A 27,276-nucleotide genomic window follows, 5' to 3' on the forward strand; every position below is an offset into this window, starting at 1 on the left:
TCTGTGAATTCTGGTTCAGTTTTTCTGACACTGTCTCAAATAATGTCTCTCCCGACATGGTGAGCTGAGCAACATCTGCTTCTCACTTTGATAATAAATATCCAATTGGCATGTGAGCAGAGTAAGAGATTATTTTAGCCTAGATATTCACACAAACTCAACAGCTGCCCAAATTCATGACAAGGGATCCTGGAATTACATGCACTAAAATGTGGTCCCCTGATGTTAAAGTCTGTGACTGAAAGCTGCTGATACCGACCGTTATATGACACCTGCATGATTTAATTTATTAGCAAGGACCCAGACCTTACAGTGTAAACAGATCTTTTACTGAAAGAGCTTACGTAACATCTCCAAGTAGAGTAATTCACATTTGAACCAGGAGTGTTTTCTGTAGCTATAATTATGTCCACACCAGCTTTGAAGGTATCACTGGAGTGGACACCAGAGTAGTTTGTTTCTTCACAGCCCTGGCATTACATTGCTAGCAAAACTGAATTGTAAACTAAACTGAAACAGAAACAATGCTGCCAAATTCACCAGGAGAGTATGCACTGAGCCCTGAATGAGCCTCCTTCTGCAAAGGCATGCTGGTGAACTGAGACACGTGGCAAAGGAGTAGGAAGAATTCAACCTGAAGCTTAAAAGTACCATGATTTGGAAGAATATCAGGTCACAATGGATGTGAATAACACTTTGGTAGGATTTTTTGAGAGGAAGAAAGTTGGTGGTCTTACTGTTACAGGCACAGTGTAAGCTCACTTTCTCCTCTTTCCCCCTCTCATCTCAAAAGTAGAAAAAGTTACCAAAGAATTTCAACATCAAGTTCATACCTGGGATGATAGTTATTCCACTTATATTGCAAATGTTATAAAGCTGAATTAATAAATATGGTTAAGAGCTACAGCCAGTTAGGAGAGAAACAGAGTTAATGATTAGTTTGGTTTTATTTTAAGATACTTCTCTCCTACTTAGCATAGAAACAAGGATGACAGGTTTGTAAGAGCAGTGACTGGCTGGACAACCAGACCCCCTTCCCTCCCCAAATTCATATGCCTCCATGAATGCTGCAGTATCCCTTTTCCAGACTGAATAACCACAAGCCAATGAACGAATATTGCGTTTGTTTTTTTAATAAAGCAGTGGCGTGAGTGGTGTGAACGGCAGGGGTGCCAATTTCATGCTTCCCTGCTCTTGTAAACAGTGGAAAGGCAAAGAAGAGGAACTAACTCAATCACTGGATTATTCATTATGGATGAGCATCTAACAGTGGTATAGCACATCTCTGGCTGCAACAGAGCCACCGAACAGCAAGAGCCTCTGTGAACCACAGTCTACGGTATCAGAGGCAAAGCAGGCACCGCTCATTTTACAGCTCTTTCACTCTCATGTTACGAGCCGTGGGTCTCTGACAGACACTGAAATGAAACTCTGGCTCCCAAGGAAAGGTAACTGCAGCTGGGTTTACCTACATGTGTTAACAGGTACAGAGCCATTTTTGGATGCTTGAACAGGCAGACAGATATGACTACTTATATATAAGAACGTATGCAATCACTGTGCATGCACCAGGCATATTCTTCAGACAGATTCACAAGCTAGGCCTCAGAAATAATCTGTATTAGATCTAAATCTAGAAGAATAAATGAAAAGAGTTTGACAGAGTCAGTTTGACAGATTATAAACTCAATTTTCTCAATCTTAACTTTGGGATAGGTTTCTCTTTCTCAGTGTTGGGCAATTTAGTTTGGGAATTTCAAGGTGCTCCCTAGCAGTGGTCCCATTCTGCAGGCCCCTGATGTCCAGTCCCCACACTGCAAATTTGCCCCAGCCCATAAAGGAATTGTGAACTGCATATTTTTTAATTCAGCTACAGTCACAAAGATGGTGTCAGAAGGATTTTTAGGACTTAGTACAGGTAGGTCACATTATTTGTACTATTTTCAAACACCTAAAATGATGGATTATATAGCCCAAGAATTCAAAATTGGTCTTAAAACTTGGCTTTAAGTTTACCTCCTTTCTGACTTCTGCACTTGAGACATGCTTTTGAATTTTTTCCTGCAGGCATGTTGTTGAACAACAACTTCAAACAAGGTCAGAATGTGCACAAATTCAGTGACCTCCAGAAGCTCGAATTTTACTGAAACACTGGAATCATTCAGCATAGGAATTAAATCCTTAGAATCAGAAACACTAAAATACCTTTTGGAGTCTGAAATCTAATGCCCAGTATAATTCCCTAATTGAGGCAGAACATGTCAATCTAGCTAGGAGTCCTCCCATCCTTTTCTTTCCACGTAGAAGCAACCTAACACTACTCAATCCAAATAAGTATGGTATGATCCCACAACCTCCACATTTCTTCTAGATCATGAAGTTAAATGTTGCCAGAAGGAGCTGCTTTAAAGGCATCTAGAAAGTGTCCTCTTTATGAATAAGATACATGAGACTTGTGTTTATCCTTTGAAAAGTGGATACTGCATAAGTAAATCAAGACAGTATAAGGAACCAGCAGGATCCCGGGGCTTGTTCTGAAGGTGATGTCGGCTCCTGCAAATGATTCATTTGATTACAGGCCTTTGTGCTGGATAAACCAGCAATTGGTGCAAATCTTTCTCTTTGTCCCAGGTAATGATGTAGGTGAGAAACAAACTCCTTGTACTGTCTGATTTGAGGTGGTTCAGTAGGGTGGGATGAGAGGTGAATGGAGGATGGTTATTCTAGGTAAAAAAGGACTGGGGTGGGCAGTAGGAATCGCTTCACTGGTGAAGTCCTCACCATTCCTTGTGTAATTAGCCACTTGTCTATGGGCTCCATGTCTGAGTTCCCACCTTTACCTCTCCTCTGTGTTGAGAACAGAAAGGTCCATAAAGAGAGAAACCACAGCAACACCCATGATAAAGTAATACAACAGCAGCAAGTTAAAAAGTGCACATACACACATATACACAGAGAGTAGTTTCTGGCAAGAGCCACATTCCCATCTGCTGCCTCTCAACTCTGTCCATGGAAGAACAGGCTTCACTCTGACCACTTCACTTTACATAGACAGTTACAGAATTTTAGCACTTCCTCCATACTATTATTAAAAAAAAATTTGCTAAGAAGCGAGGCTAATGTTGGTCATCTTAGAAGAAGAGAAAGTATAAGATACACAACTAGCTAAAATCAGCCAGATTTCACTGGAAACCATACTGTAAGGCACAGTTGAACTTTCCTTGTTTATAAAGCTGTAATTCACAGCATACCTTACTTACCTGTTTGATCTCAACAACCAAACTCCCAAACTCTGCCTCGGACTCTAACAGTAACCTGGACAGGGTCCTGGACAACGTACTCTAGGTGACCCTGTTTGAGCAGGGGGAGTTGGATTAACTGATCTCCAGAGGTCCCTTCCAACCTCAATCATTCTGTGATTCTGTAATATGACAGCTTTAATGATGGTGTGGAGCAGGAGGGTAACTTATCACAGTCTGCTGAAGCGTTCTTCTGGCAATCTTTCAAACTGGCCGTCTCTTAAGAGTGATGCAAGTTAACAGGACTGCTGACAACGCCAGCTCCCCGCAGTGGCTCGTGCAGGTTGCAAACTGTGCAGCACAGCAACACAAAGACTCTCAAGATGGTTTCCTGTTCTTCACGCCACATCCCTGAACCAGGGTCATGGAGCAGAGTGATCTCTGTAGCTCCGGAGGGGCTTGCTCAGGACTAGCAGAGCTTAGCAGTTCCAGCTCACCGGGCTGGCTCTACAGAGCCACTTGCATGCTTATGTACCTCACTCCAAATATCCATCTTAGGTAGGATACCTCTCCTGTCCCCATTACAATAGATAATGGAGAATCAGCTACCTTATGTCTCATTTCACTACTTGTGCTGAGGAAAAAAATGGGGAATTACTCCAACTTTATCCGTTATCTGCATAACGTTAGAGAATTATTTCTTGGACACCTCTCCTCCTGTTCTCTGTGGCAACAAAAGCAATTCCCAACATGGAAAAGCAATATTAAGAAAATGATGTATTTTTAGCTTGCCTTGTTTCCAGCTGCTAAATCATATTAGAAGACAGCTAATGTCATGTGACCAGCCATCTCTCTGCAGACCATTCTGAGAATGACTACATTAGAAACGTTGGATGTACTGAATTTTACCACCGGACAACTGTGCTGGAACAAGAATTGTGTGAAGAATGTGTTGCAAAGCTTTTGGCTCCTCCCAAGGGCTGTTCTTAAATTAGCTCTCTACCCAAATTAATCCATGTCTTTCATTTACTGAGCACTGCCAGATTTTTTCCCACACATGCTAGGGCTGGTAACTTTAGGAGAGTTTAATTTTTATTTCCTTTAAGAAGAGACACCACGAGCCTCACAACACTTGATAAAAAGTATTGTTTACCAATTACTGAAAGATTACATTTCAAAACAAACTATTCTGATTGCATGATACACTCACCAGGACCTTTGAAAAGAGGCTAAAAGTCTGAGCTACTACATCTCAGAACCCAAAGTTCCACAACCCATAAAGTGTCTGCTCCAAAATACTTTGACCCATCAGATTAGCTTAGACACAGCCCTTTGAACTGACAACACTTCAGGCACAGTAGCAGCTACACTGGTGTGAATGACACGTCACACTGGTGCCCCAAGCAGAATTGGCTGAGAACAAAAGTGTTAATAAATAAGGACATGACCTCATGGCCACCGAGGGAATACATCTCCCTTGACCAGTAGCTAAATGCAAGCCCCTTTAGTGCTTGCTTTTGGTTACCTAGGAACAAAGAACAGTGTCTCAAATCCTTTCCAAGGTTCTCCCAATAACAGAGCACAGCAGCTCCATGATACAAGGTGCTTGGGCTGCAATGCTGCCTTCAGGGATTCCTGTCTCATCACCCTAACGTATTTCTGCCCCTCTCCACCCCATGCTCTCCCACTTCCCTCAGTAGTGCTGGCATGAGTGTTAGCCATCTTGGAAACTGGTCACAGGGCTGACTTTGGTTACAAATTACCTTTTTCTTTCTTTCTTTTTTTTTTCCTTTTTTTTTTTTTTTTAGGATGCCAGGGACAGGGACAAGCAGATAGAGTGGTAGGGTGGGGAGATGCTCCATAAGAAATCATTGCTGATGCCCTGTTATCACTGAACTGTGGCCAAAGCAGGCAGGCAGCTGTGATCTGACCCCAGCTGGCTCTGAACACAAACTCTCCCTGGCTCAGAGCACAGGCTGCCAGGCATGCCAGCTGCCCAGAGCACTCCCATTTCAACTTATGAAAGAACCAGGGCGGGATCAGCCAAGGGATGGGGAGGCAATTCTCCATGGAGGGAGGAGTGTGCATGCTACACTAGCTCTCCCATGCTCCCTAGTGGTCAGTACAGAGCAAAATTAGACTACGAAGAGGGTCTGAATTTGCTCAGTCATCTAAAAATTTACATGGATTATAACTGCTGAGTACAAAAGAACAGGAGAGTTTTAAAAAGCCGGTTGGTAAAAAAGGGATTGAGAGATGATCAGCAAACTCTTTTCACTTTACCATCACCTAGGTATCCAGACAAAGTTGACCAAGCTCTCCCTCTTAGACAGCTTTCTAGAGTTAGCTGCTCTGAGGTGACTGCTCACGTGCCTCTTTTGCCCCCACAAAGCAGCAGGGAGTCTTCCCTAGGAAAGAACAGACTGCACGTAAAGGCAGTTACAGCAAGGCATATGAAGCATTAAAAGCCTACATAATTTCTCTTGCTGTAACTCGCTCGTGCATCCATGCACTTACAGCAAAGTCTAGTAGATTTATACCACTGCATCAACTTTCATAAGCAAAAATGAACCAAACAAATGCACACCAGTGCTCACAGGCTGTTCACTATTTACTCATTTCAGCAGAGATTCCAGCCAAAGAGCTAGACCCCCTAGGCAAGCTGTAAGAACATAGGAGCATTTACCCACTATGATTTTGAAGTCTTTAATGTTGGTGTGCTAAGCAGCAGCTCTTTAGAAATCATTACTGAGCAAGTATTTGCTCCTAGATATCAACATCAAAATAGCCAGCACTAGCATGTCACTGGAACACAGAACAAGAAGTCTTAGTTAAACCAGCTGTCTACAGCTCGGATTCCACGCACAGCTTCAGATAACAAAATGCAGAGCAATGACCTACCCCTCCTGTGTTCTGTTTTCGAACGTCCAGGGCAGACGCTAGTCCTTTGACAGCTTGCGGATCCTCATAAGTCACACTGAAACAAAGGAACAAACCACAGAACTGGACAGAAGTTCAGCCATCACCCATGCAGAAAACACATGCTGCTCTGATTTATTCCCCTTGAAATCAGAAAGTACTTTTTTATCTCTGTTAACAAGCCTTAGAGTGCACTAAATGTGTTCCTAACAGAGGAGTGTGCTCTGTACAAAGATTCTCCATCAATTTCAGACATGATAAAAAAAAGGATGTTTATAAAAAGATAGAAAAAAGGGTAAGATGGGCATTATGAGAGAGGTAAGCAAACAGGTTATGAGATATCATTAGTGTGTCCGAGAGCTGGAAGGGGAGTATGAAAAGAGGCCTGATTAAAGTTTTGCAAAGCTTTGACGACGCCATCTGGAAGCTTGAACTTGATGTGTATGGGGAGGAGATAGAGGGAGACTTGAAAACAGTAACTACATGCTAATGTAACTAAGCAACTACAGTAAAAGGTCCAAAAAAGTGCACTCAGTTGGTTAATCACTGTCTATTTACAGATGCTGGATTTTTAAAAAGCTTCTTAAATTGCTAACGAAAAGGGACATATAGTAGTCAGGTGACAGAGGCAATAGTATCATTTTTCCTCTGAGCACAGTGGTGAGCCATCAGCTGAAGTAGATGCCAATACCTGCCCATAAATCAGCCCCTGGGAGGAGCCGCATATCTGAGCGGCAGGAAAGCTTTTCCCTTCCAGCGTGCTGGCTTCTCCCAAGCCCTGAGCACAGTACCCACAGGCTCTTACCTACGCATCATGGCAAGCCACACTCATGTCCTTACTGCCCTGCTGTTGCTCCATTTACACTGTGTACAATCCAAGGAAGACATAGCAATCCTCCCTTGTGAAATCATGGATTGATGTGTGCTCCTTGTTCTATTAGCTTGCAGAAGGAGATAGAAGTGCAGTGTGGGAAGACTAGTTTCATGCTTCATTTAGCATAAGAGACAGAAGCACCTCCATTAGATCCTTCCTCAACGTGTCTCCTTTCTGACTATACATTAGGGCTCTAAGACTGAAATCTCCAGTGGTAACACACCCCTCCACATGACAGCATGTCTCCTCAACACTGATATTACAGCTGAGGCAGCACAAACAGCTGTATTGATAGTTGCAAATGGAAGATCCTAATCAGCTTGCTGGGTGAAGTTATCAGAGCTGATCTTTTCACAAGGCTGGTAAGTTTTTTATAATCTGCTAAGGTCTGTGCTAAACTACTCAGCAGCATTTCTTGTTTGAGACAAGATATTGATAATGTTCTGATTGCTAGTAGCTACTCTATCCTCTTGAACTTGAAACCAGCAGGCAAAAAAATAATATATTAAAGAAAAATACCAGACAGTGTCTTTTTAACGAGTTTCACTTGAGGAAAATCAAAGGATTTCTAAATACAAGTCAGGATTTATTTTCCATTAAAATAATTGGACCTATTTAATGCCCTTGAAAGTGCCAGATTTGCAGCTCTAGAGACTCAGGCCCTATATGTATAAACAAATTAGGGAGAGCATGGCAGTCCGACAAGCTACACTGCCTTCACAGCCTGAGAGCGCCTCACTGCTGGGCCACAAGGCGAGTTCAGCTAGATGGTAATTCCATTCCCAAGTCCTTGATAACAGTAATTCAGTCACCATATCCATGACCTTCAGGTGAAGGCCCATTTTTCTCCCACATCTCCAGCACTGACCAGGCAGATGGGAATACATGCCTTTTTGAAAGGAAGTATCTGCAGAAATTAAAGCAAGTTCATTTCTGAGTTTCCAGTCAGCTCATTAACCAAGAAAGTCAAATGAAATTACTCAGCCAGTCAGTCCTAATGAGGCAAGAACTTCCCTACTTGCTCAGGCTGATAAAGACCAACAGTGTAAGGCCTAAATTAAAAGCACAAAAACATATATCAAAACAATGTTTTTAGTCTGGAATGAAGTAAAGAAGTCTCAGGTTCATGCCCTTATAAAACAGTAATGCCATGACTCAAAGAGCACTAAAGACAAACTCCAACATACTTCTTTCGCTGCTCAGCCAAAGAACTGCCTCTTGTCTGCGCAAACATGTCGAAGTCATCACGAGGATTACAGTGTTGTAGAGAGCTAAGAGTGCCACTGACACTGCTGGTACCCAAGTCTGCAATCAGAAGCAGAAGAAGTGAACCAGTGAAATAGCAAACCATACACAAGCACCACTTTCATGACTGTGTATGTTAAACAAGAAGTTATTAACAATACAGGACAGCTATAGACAGCATCTAGTTAAGATTTATGTTGCACTGAGCACCATATATGAACAATTCTCTACTTCTGCCTGGAAAAGGCCAGTGGCTGCTAATTATCACAGAGTAACGCTTTCTGACCAAGCAGTCAACACCTGAAAACTAGCGTTCACCTGCTGCCAACCTCATTCTGAGATATTTACTATTCAGTAACATGGCCCAAAATTTGGGGCACAGACTTTAGTCTTCCTCATAGCACTGTCTCTCAGTTATTGACTGTGAAACCAACAGTTTTGAATCAAGTGATCTGATATGGGTGCAGTGCTGAAAGAGGCGAAAACCTCAAGCACTGATTTCAGGACAGCTGATTTCATGGACAGCTATGCCTAAGCAAAAAATAAGCGAGTAGTACAAGTTTCCCATGCATGTGAATCTGCCTCCTTTCCTCCACTCTTCGCTCTGGTTAATACAGCACATCCCTTGTGCCAGGCTGGTTCCTAATACGGATTGTTGAAGTGTAGGAGAGTGGGAGAGCCTTCTTAATCCTGTAAGCCAAACCCCACAAACCTTGCTAAGGCTACATGGTAGTATTAATCACTGGAGAGCCAGAGAGAGGAGAGTCCTCCTGACCCACAAGTGAAAGAGGAAAATATCTCCTCCTGAATCCTAGCATTCCACTGTGCGAAGAGCCTACATATAGTTTTCAGGTGGTTAATGGGGACCTCAGCAACCACTCAGACTTTCTCCTGCACTCACACACCCCGACTACCTAGCAGCCTTGATGACTACCAGAGGGGCTATACTGATATAGTACAAAAATGCCGGAGAACTGCCAGCAGCTTGAGATCCACAAACTGCCCACGCCTTGACAAGTCCACACACTGCAACCTAATGCTCATCAGTGCTACTTAGATCAGGTACTCACCAAGCCCTGCGAGCTGTGAAGAAAGTGAAGACGGGGCTGCTGAGTTTCCGACCATTGGGCTCACTACAGCTGGAGAGCCAGGACCCAAATCTATTAAGTTATCTTCTGTCACTTCATTCAGGACCTGTTGGGAATCAGAAAACATAGCAAGTAATGCATGCATTTCTTCCTGCAGTGCAATATTAAACACCAAAAGATAATGGGTACTTCCTAAAGAGACCCCTTTGTAAAATGCCAAATGGCCTAGTCACTTAGATCATAGGGAGCTGAGTGCAGAATAAGAAGATATTCTTCTGAGTCAACCTCTGAAAATCTTAATGGCTTCCATGGCTAGCTCAGTTCAACCACTCAGCACAACAGTCCTCAACATTATCTCCATCTCTTCAGATTTGGCTAACATGTCTCCAGTTCTGCACCTCTTTCAGCATTGGATCAATATTAGACTTAAGTTAAACTTAATTTGCTACCACCTTCCATATCAGGTATAAACTGTTCTTGAAAACAAAACTTCTTTGTTGTGATTAAAGTTACAGTGCAGAGCCTGTGCTGAAGTTTGCATCACACTGGAGTAAAAGTGGCACTTGGGCAAAGTAAATAGAAAAAATTGTTAGAAGAGAGCAGAAAGAGAGCAGAGTAAAACATGGCATAGTGCCATGTATGAATTCATCATGCACTCAGATCTTGAAGACTCTGCTTGTCTCTGTTCTTCTCCCTGACAAAGAGGAAAGGGAACTGAAAGAAAAAAGAAGGAAGATTCAATGAAGGACAACACAAGATCAAAGTGTAAAATAGTCTTCACAGAAGGGACAACTAGAACTGTAACACTTCAGCCTGGAAAGGGGCTACTGAAAAAAGAGAAGGCAGAAATCCCTAAAGTTATGAATAGCACGGAGAACATGAATCTTAACCATTGTATTATTAGACATAGTGAACAAGAATTATGGGGATCAGATAAAATCATTAAGTGGCTTGTTCAAATGTAAACAAAATATTAATTACACTGACATACACACATACAGTGTGTCTGTATAAACACATACACACACACACACACGTATAAATGTGTCATTAAACTGTGAAATTCACTAAGGACACCGTGAATGTCAAAAGTTTGCATGGATTAAAAAAGCAACCAGAAAAATTAACAGATGAAATAAAATCTATCAATGATTCTAAACACAAAGATATGATTTCTGGTTTAGCATCTTCCTGAGCTGAAAGTTTTCACTTCAAGTTTGCCATGTTCTTTTGGTATCCACTACTAGCCACTAGAGGCAGGTTACGGTTCTGGACAGCCTTTTTCTGATCCAGTATAGCTATGCTTCTGAGAAGCTATTGGTGTAACTGCTGATAAAACAATGCAGGTAATAATTAGGTACTTACTCCATTGCTGGCATTTTGTGTTGAACGTCCTGATCTGTATCGTTCAAATCTGTTAAAAAGTATAGATATTAAAAAAATAAAAAAAATCAACACTGACAATCAAGACCAATAAATAAGGAAAGATATAGGCTTATAACAAAGTCATGTCATGCTTGCCACTGAATTTACCCTTCCTTAGCTCAAGGGAACCTTAAAAGCTTTAACTCCAAGATAGTATGAAGGGAGGATAATGTTACAGAAGTTGCTTTTTGGCCACAGTGGGTATTAGGCTGATAATTCTGATATTACAGCACAAAGATCCACAAAAAACATTGCTAGATTTTTTTCCATTATGTGCTTCTTCACAGATTATTCTGTTAGCCAAGGGACAGGAGGAACTGCGGCAAGAATGATACTCCCAGCTAAATAAGCTGAGCTCCGCAGTGAGTCTTACTCCCACTTAACAGCTCCCCCTTGCTGCAATAAATGTAAATTAGAAGCCATATGCATGCTAGCACAGCTCTATCCAGGCAATACCTGGCAAGAGAAACAATACTTAGCAAATTCATTTCTTAAAACATTCTGGGTCAGCTGAGAGCCTATGTCCAAATAGGCCGGTACTTTCCAAATACCAAAAGTAATGATGTTAGATAAAAACCCCACACTTCTTAGGGAAGGAGGTCTAGCTAGTCAAGATCTAGTATCTCCTCTATTTCTTCTCCAACCAGCTGTGCATCTGAGGACCCAAACCTAAATCCAGCCTTTATGTACTCAAAAAAGCATGGAGAACTACTTCTTCCAAAGGCCTGTCAGACGCATCACGACTTCTCTGAAGTTAGAATTTTTCCTCTAATGTAAAATTAGTCTCACATAAATTCTCTCTTCATTATAAAAACAAAATATTCATATAATCCTGTGAGTTTTCTCCAGCTGGACAAAATACAACTGGGAATCTCAAGCAAATTACATTTTTTTTCTTAACATAACAGAGGAAACTGCAGATTTAAAAGGCTGCAAAAATATATTCAAGCCCAAATTTCAATTTAGAAAACTGTGGGTGTCTAGTATTACTGGAAATCCAGCTCTCCTAGCTGGAAACCTTAAACACCTCCCACCTCATATTTCTCACCAGAAGGCTTATGCAGCATGAGTTCTTTTACATTCAAAGCTCCACAGTGAAGGCCAGAGCTGCTGCTTGAGTTACTGACCCAGTTCAGTAGCCATGCTAGAAACCAGCGTGATAAACTCGGAATTTTAGGAATAACGGAGCAGGAATTGGTATTTATTGAAACACTCAGACCCATTACAGCTGTTCTACACTAGACAGCCTGCTAATACTGTTCAAGTTCATCTTTAAGTGTATAATGCTTAGAAATATATTAGCCCCTGTCAGCAAAGTTGGAGATGAAGGGGAAAAATAAAATTAAGAATGACCAGGTTGAGCCTTAGTGACAGCTTCACTCTGCTACTTGCAGAATCATATTTATGCATGAAACATAACATCTCCTATGGTAAGTCAGCATTTGTTACAAAGTTTGCCTCAGTCTTCTCTGAAAGACTAAATCAAAAATGAAATTGAGGCCACTGAGTCTTCTCTCTAGCCTTTGCTGTGGCAGCACAGATTCAGAGATCTAAAGTCTAATTTATTTTTAAAGGCTTTAGAAACAAAGCCCTCCGCCAATAGCAAGGAGCAAAGGGTACTCTTTAGTGCTTCCCTCCCCAGGCCTGTCATTAAGGGGAAGATTAAACTTTCCCAAGACTGCTGTATCATGTCACCTACTGCAGCAGATGTGGCCGACAGCGCCTTTGTCTAATACGTTCAAAGTCCTGTGACTCAAGTCCTGCCCCTGGGGACAATCCACAATTCTCCAAAATCTCAGCTCTGCACAAGCCAGACTTCTCCAAGATTTTAAAAGTTACTTAAAAACAAAACCCTTATACCTACTAAGGTCATGTCTACCTCAGAGAGCTCTCCTTGCACCAATGCTGGAACTAGAAACCTCAGAGCTCAGAGGACAGAGAATGCTCAGAGGAACCTTCCCAAGCCAGGAAGTGACACAAGCATTTGTGCAGAGCCTGAGATAGGAAGCAGACAACTTCTGCTACACTACTTTCTGTCCCAAGCCCTTACATCTGTACCACACTGCGCAACAGGGGCTTACAGACTCAAGTCTCAGCTAGTTCAGAGAGTTTTGTACAATGATGCTCTGTATTTTACAGGTATGTCCTAAAAAAATTTAGCGGCTATGATTAAAAAATCTTAGTATTAAAAGAATAACTGAAATTTGAAACTTACTATAGGACACCATAGGAAGATTTTGCAAATGCTTTCTGTGGTTTGGTTGCTCTGCATTTTGTTACATTGGCCCAGACGGCCAGTTCTGTCAAATGATCTACTTTACACTTATGTGAAAACCCAGAAGAAGTGTAAATAGTCAATGGAAAAGGTGTCCCACCTTTCATATCTGAGGAAGACGTTATTTAAATCATCATTCACATGCAGCAGCTCCTCTGTGACTTCTTCATTGGACACTCGTGAGATAAGCTCCACAATTCTCTGCTGCATAGCTCTACAGGTTCTGTTCAGTTCCTAAGAAGAATATATTGTGCATACACATTCTGATAAGCATCTAGCAATAAGTAGATTTAGTTGAGCTCTGTTCACAGCCAAACATGTCCCTCAACTGAGGAACACTAAGACAAGTCTATCTTTGGATGATTAAATGTCACCTAAAAACATGTCTTATCAAACATGCCCTTCAAGAGATGATGGCCTAAAACCTTGACAGCCTATTTACAATTCAAAGTCCTGATTCAATTCTGAGCGCTTCAAACATAAATAACTGTATTTTAGTGATCTGTTCTAAGAATAAAATCTGTTAATACAACAGCTTTCCAGAAGAAGGCTTTCAAGGAAAATTCAATCTGCTCTTTTACCATCCTTAAAAACTAAAAGATGCATGTCATAGAAAAAGCAGGGAAGGAAAAGGTCAGCAGGGCTACCACAGTTAGCCAAGTATGTGCTAGACACTAGGAGGAGAAGGATTGGGAACAGCAATCTTACCAGCTACCGAGAAGGTGAGGGTGAACAGGCAACAAGGAGCAGGAGCATGAAAAGTAAAATAAGCACCCCCCACTTCACTGAACTATACACAGAAATGCTCCCTTCAGTGGAGCAAGTCCACAGATAAGGGACTGCAAAAAGGTAGTGGGGCATATCAGAAGGAAATTTGAAAGAATACAAAGCAAGCGGATTTATTTTAGAAGTCTCTCATGTCAAGAAATCTGGGTATAAGTTTGTCTAAATGTTCTTGTGCTTCCAGGACATCTCTTCCATCACCAATTATTTGGAAGAATTCTTCATTCCTGTTGTTCTGAAAGGCCTCAAGACCAAAGGTCAAAACTGGTATCCTGGGGAGTAACTACAAGAAGAAACGTGACATATGGCATGGCGCCACTGATTAGGCCCACGGTTTTACTTCAATAAGCACTGACATTTCAACTAAAGCATGTCCCTCTGTCATCTTCCACCCCCTAGCTCCACTTCAGAGCAAAAATTCAGCACTAAACAAGGATGACTTGTTGGTACACAACCTTCGGGATGAAAGCAAAAATGTGTTTGTTTTCCTTGCTTGGTCTGACATCCTAAGCTCTGGATAAATTTCACCTAGTGCAATCCAGCTGCCTTAACAGCTTGAGGAATGTGTTCTCCAATGTCAGTTTTGATCCCATCACTTTAGAAGCAGATTGTGACATTTCAGAGGTTTGTTTGCTGCCATTCCGAGAGGGCTGACAGTACCTATCTATTCTGCTCAGAGTTGGCTCTCTTGCAAGCTGTTTACATTTGATTGTTAGGGAAAATGTCAGGAATTATTTAAGGAGGATGGCTATATAAACCTCAAAGCAAGGAGTTCTTGCACACAAGCACACAGCGCTTAGCTTTCAAAAGGCTAACCACCCTTTGTCATCAAAAAGGGGTTCTCCTCAACTCTGTGATCAAGATTTAGGATGCATCAGTCAATGAAGGGAAAAAGTTGGGATAAAGAATCCATGCTGTCACTCCACTTCACGGTCAAGTTCTTTCACCTTAAAGCTATGCTGTAAGGTTATGCTGTCAAGATGTTAGTGGCCATTTCTGAATGTAAGCAAATTGTTCTGCACTGTTTTGGTTCAACTTGGTTTCCTGGAAGCTTCTTTCGTTTTCATCAATCCAACCCAGATGGGCAGTAACTGAAAGGCTCTTTATTGCAAAGCCTCTCATCAGCTGCCATGATGGCTCTGAAACACACAGCACTGCTGCATGGGAGAGATCCATTTCTGGATTGATTTCAAAACCTGATGTATCACAGAGAGCAATTCCCTGCCTTTTTCCAAATGTACTGCTGTGGGAGCCCATATTCCCTGCTGGAGGATCAAGACAACAGCCTGTTTCTGAAGCTATGGAAAGGCAAACAAAAAGGTAGGGGTAGCAGCTGGCATGCGAGATCAGAGTATTCCTCATCTATTTTACATTTGCTGCAGATCCTTTCTTCAGCCAGTAGCACCCCCAGCTATCACTGGCCTGGGGAAGCACCTATGCAGCCCAAGATATGAGCTTAACTAATGAAGTTACCTCTTTTGAGATAACAAATGCATCACTGGATTAAGACTTTCAGGAGAGAAAAACCTTCTCAGGAGAGAAGACTCTTCTGATTATGTAGTCTGACCCTCTGGACAGGAGTCAACATTGGGGGAAAACAAACAAACAAACAAACTCTGCTACATGGACAAGAGAGCACTAGAAGAGGTTACAAGGGAAGTCAGGGAATCCTTGCCACTGAAAGCTTTATCAAGTTTTTTTAACACTGAAAATAAACATCACATTTACATGAAAAATGGACTTGATGAACCTAATTTTGTCTCAGTAAAGAGAAGCAGGCTAGAGTTCCATTTACAGTCCTGTAATGTCCACTAAGCTAAAGACTATCTCAGTTTTCACTGCAGATCTAACATCTTTAGATTTTATCCCATACAGATAGTGAGAGTTTAAGTAGATCACAAAACAGGACCAAGATTCTGTGAAGATCATCTCAGGAATTTCACTTAATTGGCTGTAACAGCATTCAGCAAGCATGAAGAACATCAAGTGATGAGACTAACTGGAGTTAAGTACAGTCGACAAGTATTATGTAAAATTCAAGTCATTGAACTGAACTACAAAAAAAAAAAAAAAAAAAAAAAACAAAAAAAAAACTCAAAACTCTAGCACAGAAAGCATCAGAATCAGATTTGCTAGGAAATCATTACCTGGAGTAACTCAAGATCTGAGGAATCCTCTTGTCCAGGGACCATTTCTGTTAGCATTTCAGACATCACTTTTGTATTCCCACGAACAATATCCAGCTCACTGCGCAGCCGGGCAATCTATATTGGTGTGAAAAAGATACCAACATACTGCATAATTTTTTGGCTTTAAGCAGATCATTTTCATTAACTGGCTTTGTGATACCTCTGGTTCTGCCTGACTTGATATGTGAGGCTCCAGATATTCTAGTGAAAAAAAAATAGGTAAAGGTAAAAGGTTTAGCCAGGAGAAAATTTTAGAAAAAGCATCAGAAAAGAGCTATGTAGGACCGTTTGTTACCATGAAAAAAACAGATGTGCTATGCTTGTGTGGAAGTGGAGGCAACTGAAAACAGCAATGACAAACAGACTTCAGTTGCAGTACACCTTGTGCGCCTCACTCAAACACAGGGAAACATAAAAGAACTTTTGAGCAGGATCTTTTACTCTGAAATCGTTATTTTTGCATACAGAAAATAAGATCCTATATTACGGTGTTTACCTGGGTCTTTGGGATGCAAGCTTAACTCATTAGAAAGAAACAGAGTAACTGTTTACTGCTGCACAACTGTAGAGTGGATTAGTACATCAGATTGTGAGGTTTCAACGCCGGTGCCACCAGGCCTTACATACAAATCTAAAAGGTAGATTTTACAGTATAATAGGAGGAGAGACAACTAATTAGAACCAGACCTAAGACATGTCCAAAGCCAGAAGAGATAAGTTTGAAGTTCCTCTGAAAATTGGTTTCTAATTTGATTTACTGAAACAATCTTACTCAGAAGAATCATCATCCCAATACCTGTTCAGAATTAGCAGTGATGGGACCAGTCACATTCAACGCTGGGGCCTGAGGAGCAGAATATGCTGTTGGAGAAGGTGAAGAGTAAGAACTGGTGCTCATCCTCTGCTGAGACTGTGAATTGTGCATATTTGCTGCAGGATCAACTTCAGGAACACTCTGTCACATCAGAAAGACAGGAGTTCAAAAGCTGAATGGTGACAGCACTTGCTTTGTCAGCAACCTCAGGCCAAATATGTTCAAATATAGAACATAATTGCACCTCATGGAAAAGGTCAGTGTAGTTACAAGAACAGACTGGCAGGCCAGCCCATAAACAGAGAGCTACAACAACAACGCATGCCTTTATCTTCCAATCCAGCCCTGATGCTGGATTTAATTTAATTCAAATTACCCTTACAAGAAAAGTAAGAAGCAACGTAAAAACAGTAGCTAAGTATAAGTAATTATAAACAATTTAAAACTAGGAATTAGGCTGCATGCTTACAAAAATGTTGTGATACATAAACACTGGATTTAATTAATCTTGACACAAGAATTGTAATCTTGCAGTCTTTGTTCACTTGCATTTATTTCTTCAAAACTTCATTAACTTGAATTTTCAGAGTGAAAAAACAGAACACCTGTGATCATTAAGTTACTTCCTAACATTAGTTTTGTCAACTTTACAGAGTTGACAAAGACAACTGTCTTTTCCAAGGTGCAAAACATCTCCTGTTATCTTGGGATCAGTGGGAGATTTAAATTCTATACACCTTTAAAAGACAGGCAGGCCTTTGTTCAGAATTATCACTAACAGGACCAACTATACTTTCAGGAAAAGGAAGCAAATCTTACTAATATATCCTGCTGGACTCTTTCTGAGCAAATTAGCTTCATTTGTCTGACAGTTTTGTAAAACAAGACAAATGTACAAACCTCCGCCAAACTCTTTGCTCTTTTCAAACTGATGTTTGACTCAAGACAGGAGATTCCATTAGCTTACCAGCCTGTCAAATGCAGCTGCATTATGATTTTTCTCCATTCTCTTTCCCTATTAAAAAGTCCCACCAGGACTAAGAAACTTTTGCACAAGTTTAACAAGTCAAACTCAGAGAAACAGCAGGAGAAAGAATATTTACCTAACTATTTATACGTCTCTGGAAAATGCCCCTGGAATTGCAAAGCTGCAGCTTACCCTCTGTGGTGTGTGTATTGGAGACAGAGCATCAAGATCTGCCATGGGAAACTCTATGCCTTTCCTCTTGAGTTCTTCATAAATATGCACTACTCCAGTTAAATCAGGGCTACTTCGAAAGGCATCAGCCCAAGCCTGGAAAACATGAGGGATTATCCATAAACCTTCCAAATGAGGTTCCTGCTCCATCCTGACCTCAGATACTAACTACAAACATTTCCATGTATTTCAGCCTCATAGGGAGGCTGTAACCATTAGATCTGGTCTAAAAGATCCTCCAAATACTATTAAGACAATCACATACACACTTTATATGAATATAAAATAGACAGGAATCCAGTGCATTGTAGTGTTGTATAGCCCTTGTAGCATCAGTGCCTGTAATCACAAATGAAAGCCTCTTCCCATTTCCTTTAGTTAGCACTGATTGCATGCTGATCTTTTCTTGCATATTCTATGGTCAATGACCCATGGAAAAAAATGTTGTATGAAAGATTAAATTGATCTAAGCAAAATTCTTAAGGAGAAGAGAATACCTCTTAATCTTAGGTAATCTTAATTTATTTTATGAGATATCCGCATCTATAGCTGAAGAAAAAAAACATAGACACCAAGTTCTCTTCAGTACTTTATTTGGACCAAACTTAAATAAAAAGGGTAGCTTCTGAGGTTCTTATATTGTGAAACGTGCAGTCCCATGAGAAGCAGAACTAATGAAGCCTGGATTCTTACAGAGAATCCAACACTTAGACACCATGGTGTGACAGAAAGAACAAGTTTAAAGAGAGAATTTCCCACACTCATAATATCTCTCCTGCATGAATTCTCTGGTGTCTAAAAAGACTTCAGTTCACACCTGAGTTTTTCCTTCAGTGGCAGTACTAAGTGTTTCCCTTCTCTAGCCAGCTTCCTGTGTTCATGAAACTTCCAGGAACAGAGTGTCTTGAAAGCCCCTACTGCCTGTCACTTTTGCTGGAAATTAGCCAAGGTATTAAAAACTTAAGGGAAGGAAAAATTGAAATATTATGACTCAATTAAAAACAAAATATCCTCCCCAAGCCCCCACACATACGAGGCAGAGTATCACTGTGACAGAGAACTATTAAGAGAAGGTGTGTGTGGGCTCTGAACTTAATTCATTTAATCATCACTTTAAAACTAGTTCTTTGACTAGTTTTATTTTAAAAGCTATCTTTAACCACCTTTCACACTTGAGAGAAAGGGAATCAAGGATAGCAAAATAAAATAAGAAGTAATTAATATTTAAACCTATATTCCTATTCTGTTCAGTTCTAGGAGACAGCATTTCCTACCCTATGTGCCTAGGAGACAATCTATTATCAGTTGTAAGCTAAGAATTCTGGGTTTGCTTCTCAACTTTGTTAGAATAAATTATCTGCATCAACTGTTCTGATGCTATACAGACAGCTTAGGAGACTTGCCCATTGCCCAAAGAAGCATGCGACACAGCTGAGACTGAATTCAGATCTTCTAAAGCCTTTGGCCAGACTGTCAAAGGTAGATGGTTAAGGATGCTGATACATAAACCCCACTCAGCACATCAGTGTGCAAACAGGTTAACTAAATATCATTGCAAATCTGCCCCCTAAACCAGTGACCATCACGGGACCCTTTATTCCAGTGTCAGACACTTTTTAATACGTGTACCCTCAAAAGAATTTGGCATGCCACTAAAAATCTCCCCATGCTTTATCTTTGATGACAGGGCTCAGCTGCTGGGCAGAAAAGTGTTATGAACTCTGAGGATATATGCAAGGTCTTGCCAGAGGCACAGCAGTAAGCATATTTTCAAGGCCTTTTAGCAAGGTGAAGAAGCAAGGATAACCAATATGTACAATATGCTAATTCATGTATACTGGGAAATAGGTTGAGAAAGTGAAATATCCAACATCTCAAAACAGTCAAGCCTCTAGATAAGAAATTGTACGGAAGCTTTATCAACCCTTGCTATGGAAAGTCCCAGGAGTACAACAGCTATATGGTTTGAAACATGTGTTGTTTATACAGCCTTTTTCCATGCTTCCAAGCTTGTGCTATTAATCCTCTAATTTCTGTACTTATTAATTTTCTGATATCAAATTGTAAAAAGCCTATAGAAGAGGATAAATGTAAGCTAATGTTAGTGGAGCAAAGCTGAGAAGAGATCAGCCCTCTGGAACAGAGTTAACTCCAACTGCAGGGAGCTCTAAAAGCAAAGTCTAAGCTGAGTAAGTGGGCATGACATATGGGATATTCTGGGTGCGCATGTCCATAGGGCAGATGAGATGAGTGACTGCAATCACTTTTCCCAACTTGTCAGGCAATCTGGAAAACAAAGTCTCCTCCACCTCCAGCTAAAGAGACACCAACAGAACCCACCCACAGGCAACTTTCATAATTCCCAGACTGTTTATACTAAAAGGCACTTCGTACCCAAACAAAACGAGGCTTTTAGCTCTGCTGCATGAAGTCTATTCAGATAAAACTCTGTTTAAATACACTTGGGCAATGACTGTGGCTTTTGGGTTATGTTACAAACACTGTTCCATTTTAGTTCCATTAATGCCTGAGAATCCACTTAAATCTAGGTCTCATCGTATCCAACATCTTCTAAAACTGTAGCAGGGCAAACAGTATGGAAACACACACAATTTCTCTTTATGGGACATCATTTAATATCATCACCCTGTTTCTGCACTTATCAGCTCTCTCACCCAAGCACACAGACACCCATGGGCTCACTCCGATGCACAAGAATTACTTTTAATAATTTCATTAATGTTGTGCTATTTTAAAAATATCTTGAGATCAGAGACCAGGAATAAAGGGGCCCCACAAGCCCTAATGAAATGCCCACCTAGGTTCCTCACCCAGATTATTTCCTGTTTAGAAATCACTTACTTGTATTGTTATGCTTTATCAATGTCCTCCCTGTGTATTCACATAACAAATAGACAACTAGATATTCAACTGCATGCTTTGCCACAAAAATAAGAAATATATTTTGAAAGCTACATCACACACTTGTAAATACCTTCTCATAAGAAACACTGCAGCAGGTTTATATAATTTTAAATATACAGCGTCTTTTAGTCTCTGATGTATGCAATAGCCTGGTAGGAGCTTAGTGATAAAGCTTCCTATAATTGTCAGATTTCCTCCAGGCAGGCACCAATGTTTCCTCATGTGTTGCTAATGGTTTGTGGAATTAACATGGCTGTTTATTGTTATGCTGCGCAGAAGAAAAAATGCTGGAGAGGCCAAGTCTGAACTTCCCCACTGCAGACAAGCATCTGAGAGTATACTTCTGTGCAGAATAACCAGAGAAGGGACACTAAAATCTTTTCAATTCCTATATGACCCTTTACTTTTCTATAACCATCTTTAAGAGGAACTCAGAATACTTTATAAAGGAGGGAAACAGCTCCATTTTACACTCAGAGAAACCAACACGGAGGTAGGAGTTCTTCAATTGACAGTGAAAGCAAATTTCTCCTCTAAAATTTTCCTGGCCTCAAATGACAAGCCCATCACAGAGCTGCAAAGACAGCCGGTCTCCACCTCCTAGATTTGACTGTCAAATTGCAAAGCCATCCATCTTTTAAAAAGCCCTCTGTTTTAGTAGAGTGGTACCTATCTTAACTAGAATCCAGACATTTCTCCCTGGATAAAATTACTGTGTCTGTGAATGCCTGCTCTTCCCTACTAATCTGGATATACTGTTTGTTTTTACATATAAAAAACTTGCTACATTTTTCAATGATGACAGCATGTTTAGCGATGCGCAGCACTGAAGCAGACAGTCCTTATTTCAGGAAGCAACATATGGAAGCAGAGACAAGTTGTGTACCTGAATCAGCGCTAGTACTTTATCCTGTACAATAGTGGGGGGGTTATTCTTGGGCGAGATGATTTTCACCAGAACACCATCTATGAAGTCACGATTTGCCACTAAGACATGAAAGCGATGGCCACAGTTCTTCACACAGGTCTCCAACACCTACACACACACAAAAAAACATCCATTGTTGGAGCAAAGCTTGATCACACACACAGCAGCTATGTAGCTCATTTCTGATTTTGTTTTTTTGTTATAAATCTGTGGATGAGAGGGAGAGAAGATAGAGGAGAATTTAGTCTTACCCTCTCAATTCTTCTTCTCTTCTTCCCCAGTATTATCAAATAGATTTCTTCTCTACACACATATTTAGAGATACCTCACTGACCATTAACTATATTGGGCACTTGTGTGATCTACCTATGCCTGTTTTCAAGGTAAAGAAATAAAAGTTTCTTCCTCTTCAAAGCAGAACTTTCCAACTTGCACAGTTGAACAGCTAAATACACAGAGCATCACATCAAGAGCAGGTAACATGGAGGACATCCTGTCACCGTGAGGAATTGTCAAGTTGTGGCATTCCACCATTTTCTATATACCCAGAACACAGCTGGACCAGGTTGCTCTGAGCTACAAGCCATGTTTTAGAGCTAGGAATTCAGGTGAATGATCATCATTCATTCAAAACACTCCTTTGTGAATGCTCTGACAGGTTATACTTTGACACATTTTCCCCCTGCAACCTAGCTAGAGGCACCTTCCTCTTGCCATTCAATTGCCATGGAAGAACAGCTGTTGATTTTTCTCTGAAGAACATGATTAGCATGGAGATAAATCTAATGCGTCACTTCTCCTTACAGCCATGCCTAATAACCACTGAAACTCTGTATCTGAGGAGTTTGTAATTACTCTCCTACTTCAGCTACTTTCATCAGCCATGATGACACAGACTCATTCCTGATGAATTTCCCTTTTTCTTGAACAATAGATAATCTCATGGTTTGGTCTTTGGTAATCTGTCAAAATGACAATCCAGGATAGGAAATAGCAAGAAGACAAAAAGTACAGTCATGCTTCATCAGGGAGGTGCAACAAGGGCTCTGTGAAAAATCATACAGATCACCTACCCACAGTAGTATAACTCGATCTAGTTAGTGCTACTCATTCCTCACACTGCGGCAGTGCAGAGCCTGCCCAACACCACAGTTTTGAGTGTTTCATTACCCAGGAAACCCCTCGCTAAAGTCATCATTAGGAAAGGTCACTTGCAAATTATCTCACATCCTAGCAGAGCTGCGTAAATGCACAGAATATAATTGAGGCTTTACTGAGTGAAATTAGATCAGCGTAAATTAATGTGAGTCTCCTACATAGATCCATTCACAAGGGAAATTGTGCACCAGCTACCTATGAAGCTGAAAAGATGGCAAGTTCACCACTTTCACTTGGAGGTATGCCTGCAGCTGCTGCCTTGGAGTGAAGAAACCCCTGGGTACAGGGAGATGAGAGTAGAAGGGAAAGGCCCAAAGTGAATACAATCCCGTTTGGGCTACTTGAACTTTCCTCAGTCAGTACTTGGGATGCATAAGAACCCCCCAAAAATTGAAAGACAATCTAATCATAACAATGCTATGCAAAGCTTCCAGTAACTCTCCCAAGGAAGTGAGGAGGCAATTGGAGAAAAGAAAAGGACAGAGGAGTGGCTGTTAAAGCAAAAACTGTGTACATATAAGAGAGTGCCAGGAAAAGGACAATGACAAAATAAAAGAGATCTGTCCTTCTGAGGCATTCCAGCCTGCCTCCACTCACCGTCAGAGCCAGCATGACTTCTCTGTAATTTTTGTTTCCATTCAGCCTCTTCTTCAGTGCTCGAATGGCATCCTTTGGACTGAAGAAGAAACATACCATTTTTAAAAGACAGTACAGACACTCTTTTCGCATGTCAGACTGCAGGAAAAGGAATCCTTCTTTACTGTTTCCAGCTGGACATAAGCATGTGTGTTAACTTCAGATAACTTGACTACAACCAGACTAGGGTCATGTAGAATTATGTGAGAAGACAAGAGATCATAGAAGTCAAGGCCAGAGCAATGCCTGAGGCCTCTGAAATGGTAGGACGTTGATCAAGCAGGAAAGATTGACAGCCACTCAGAAAAACGCCCAGGGCCTAACAGCAGTGATCTCTCCTCCTGCAAACTGCAAGCAGCATAGCTTTTCTAACGCTGAAGGGAGAGATGCATCAGAGAAGCTCTCTATTACCTAAAATGAATAGCATTGGAGCACTGGGAAGACATACACCGGCCAAAAACAAGAGCTCTAGAAGTACAGACTTGGTACCCCCTCGAACAGTACACCTAGTACATGTTTTTCATGTCAACCCTCTAAGCAGATACCTACCACAGAAAATGCTGCACCATATAGCATTTTTCCTGAAATGGGTGAGGAGCAGGGAAATCAAGCAACTTGCATGCAGTTTGTAACCTGCACTTAAATTATGAACATCTGCCCCCTAAACTCACTGCACCTCCTCACATGCTGAGTCCAGCTGGCCAGAAGAATGTATTCATGAACCTTTCAGAGTTTGCTGAAATAGCACATACCCTTCTTCTGTCTCGTTGATAATGTCACAGATCTCCATGTTAAGTGTCCAGTCTTCACTTTGCAGAGAGCCATCTGTGGCCTTTTCTGTAAAGGAAAAAGGGGGGAAAAAATCCTTGCACATCTTCCTGATTGGGTACTATACTTCAGTACATCTTTGCTTACTTTGAGCTGAAACTATTCAGTAAAAGGAATATAGGGAGGAAAAAAAACCAAAAAAACAAACAAAAACAAATTTCACACCTTTCCCTATTGACTCTAAGCAATGTCAAATCTTTCTTCCTGATTTAGGGTTTAGCATAGAGGTTTCCAGACAAAAACCAATTATCCCTCATTCTCTTTAGCCCATATAGATGGGCTGTACTTCAGACTCTTGAATTTCTGGATAGAAGAATGTTAGCTAATTCCAATTCAAACTTTGCAGTTTCTGCACTGTTAGTTGGTAAATTGAGGTAGGAAAATCTCCCTCAAATCAGTATGATCTCCGCACTGTTTTACTGCATAATACCTCCAGAAGAATTGAGGGAGGAGAGAGAGCAACTTGGAGACAAATTTCACAGAAGCCCAGGATTTCAGTGTGTGGGAAGAACTACCAGCCCAGGAGAACATGCAGCACTGGACAGTTCAAGTCATGATGTCAGTCATAGACCCCCTTTTCTGCCTGGCACCCTTGTACTCCAGTACTGTGGTCCTTCAATATCTGCTTGCCATAGCCTGGGTGTCGCTTCCTCCCATCCAGCGCTTCGTCTCCCATCCTCCTCTCCATGCTGGAGAGGCTACACATCCCTGTCCTCAGCATGATTTGCCTTCCTCCCCCTCCAAATGCTTCCTCACTCTTTGAAGGGCAGGTTGGTCACTCAGGCATCACACTACATGCTAGGTGAAGGATGACCTGTAGCACTGTAACACTAGCAGAAGCCAACTGTTGGCAGTATTATTTATAGACAACTGCAAGAGTAGCATAACCATAACTTCAAATAATCAGTTGACAGGGACTATTTCCTCCTTGGGATTTCCTCCTAAATCAATATAGTTCTGCCTAGTGGTGCCTAAAACATCCCCTGAATTTTTCACATTTCTCATTTGCAGCATTCAAACTCTATCTGCATTACACTATTCAAATTCAAAAATGTTATCAGTTTGAATGTAACAGGCCAAACAGACCTAAAAAAGGAACGTTCAAGGCAAACATTATCTTCTCTTCTAAATTAGTCTAGGTGTGGAAGGCCAACAGGGTAAACGAGACCTTTTTTTAATGTAAAATAAACCAAGAAAAAACTTCTAAATAAGTTTAAACATTTTAAAGCAGAAACAAAAGCACAGGTATCATCTTCTCCTAATTATCCTGCACCATTCTTCCATCTTTATGTCAGATCCCAGTCTATCCCCCAGAATAAGGCAGGCTTTGTTTTAGCTCCAAGGACTTCACACATCTTTTCTTCTGCTTACCAACATTTTTTCTATTAACTTTTCTATCATTATGCCAGAGGATATAGATGTTCACAGGCCACAAGTATGGGACATTATTTGGAGAGAGACTATGTGTCTGGGTAATTGAATTTTCAATGACTTGTCTACACCAGAATTGTGACTAAAGCAGCTCTACGAAGGATAGTAATTGCAGAAGTTTGAGGAAAAAACAGTGATTATATGCAAAATCCAAGCTGAGAATGCTGGAAAGAAGTCATTTATCTCCAGAACACAAAGAATAGCATGGAAAAGGAAAACACAGAAAAGGAGACCATTCTTTGCAGGCCTCTTTTACCATTCAGAGATACGGTACTACAAGCCACATAGTAGATCACTGCACAGCTTCTGTGACCTGGCATGCAAAGGCAGGTTAGGAGGCTGCAAAATTCCTAATTGTGGAATCTTCAACTTTTTTCTTTCTTTTTTTTTTTTTTTCCTCCATCACTACCACCTCATGGTAGAGTTCAGTTCAGGAATAAAAACTCTTTATGTGAAATATTCTCTCTCTCTCCAGCAATCGAGATCTGTATTTTGGTCCTGTAACAGTTTTACAGGCTTTTAATTCACTGCAATGTAATACTGTTTTTCAAACAAATCCCACAAATTCATACGCCTTCCTTTGCAAGCAGTTAACCCCTTTCTTACAGTTTACAGAGCACTGCAGCAGAAAATCTGGGTCACACACGCTACAAAGGACGAATGACTACAGATGACAAGTGCTTGTGCGCTCTTTGTCACTGAAGAAGAAACTAAAATTAGCTTCCAACTCTTGTTTGAATTTAAAATTACCCAAGGGAAAAAGAACTAATTCTAAAAAAGACAGCTGTATGTTTAAACCCACACAGTCTCAACCACCTATTGCACTAACTAAAGAACTGAGATGCAAAAATAAAATGGCAGTAACCAAACTTTCTGGGGGAAGGAGGATTCCCTTTTCCCTAGTGTACCTTGGAAATGAAATATGAATGAGGTTACTGGGGACACCCACTGAATATTCCTATGCTACCTCCCATATAACGCTGCAGCATAAATTCTTTACTTTGCAGTCTCTAAAAATATTGCATTTTTTTGCTGTGGAGTAGTGCCACGTACACATTTTGTCAAAATAAACCTTAACTAAATGGGTTTTACAAGACCAATGAATGAACTGGCTGGATGAACTGGTTGGTAGCACAACTTTGTGCAGGATCAGCATTTTCCCCCAACATTTTAAAAAAGTGGTTATGGCAGAACTGTAAAGTGCTCCTAAGTGTTTGCCTGATGTCAGATGCTGTTGAGAACACATGAATTTTGTTAATACATTTTTATATTAAGAAAACAAACCAAATGCTCAGATTAAGAAATACCCTCTATTTAAGGT

The 27,276-nt window shown here is 40.9% G+C and overlaps 1 protein-coding gene across 5 annotated transcripts in view; it reads right to left on the minus strand.

Annotated features, from left to right (window-relative positions):
• Nucleotides 1-27,276, minus strand: part of TOM1L2 (target of myb1 like 2 membrane trafficking protein) — a 58,304-nt gene that overhangs the window by 13,377 nt on the left and 17,651 nt on the right. For 3 of the 5 annotated variants that reach the window (XM_062587888.1, XM_062587887.1, XM_062587889.1), the window contains exons 2-12: nt 24,449-24,533; nt 23,658-23,736; nt 21,861-22,010; nt 18,011-18,145; nt 16,834-16,992; nt 15,996-16,112; nt 13,166-13,299; nt 10,731-10,779; nt 9,348-9,471; nt 8,220-8,337; nt 6,141-6,216 (exon numbers count right to left, since the gene is read on the minus strand). In XM_062587888.1, the coding sequence (XP_062443872.1) occupies nt 6,141-6,216; nt 8,220-8,337; nt 9,348-9,471; nt 10,731-10,779; nt 13,166-13,299; nt 15,996-16,112; nt 16,834-16,992; nt 18,011-18,145; nt 21,861-22,010; nt 23,658-23,736; nt 24,449-24,533 (1,226 nt within the window). Of the gene's footprint in view, nt 1-2,781; nt 2,848-3,214; nt 6,045-6,140; nt 6,217-8,219; nt 8,338-9,347; nt 9,472-10,730; nt 10,780-13,165; nt 13,300-15,995; nt 16,113-16,833; nt 16,993-18,010; nt 18,146-21,860; nt 22,011-23,657; nt 23,737-24,448; nt 24,534-27,276 lie in introns of those variants that run through there. The other 2 variants (XM_062587886.1, XM_062587891.1) reach the window with 2 other exon arrangements.

The sequence above is a fragment of the Rhea pennata genome, chromosome 15 (assembly GCF_028389875.1).
Source record: "Rhea pennata isolate bPtePen1 chromosome 15, bPtePen1.pri, whole genome shotgun sequence".
NCBI lineage: Eukaryota > Metazoa > Chordata > Aves > Rheiformes > Rheidae > Rhea > Rhea pennata.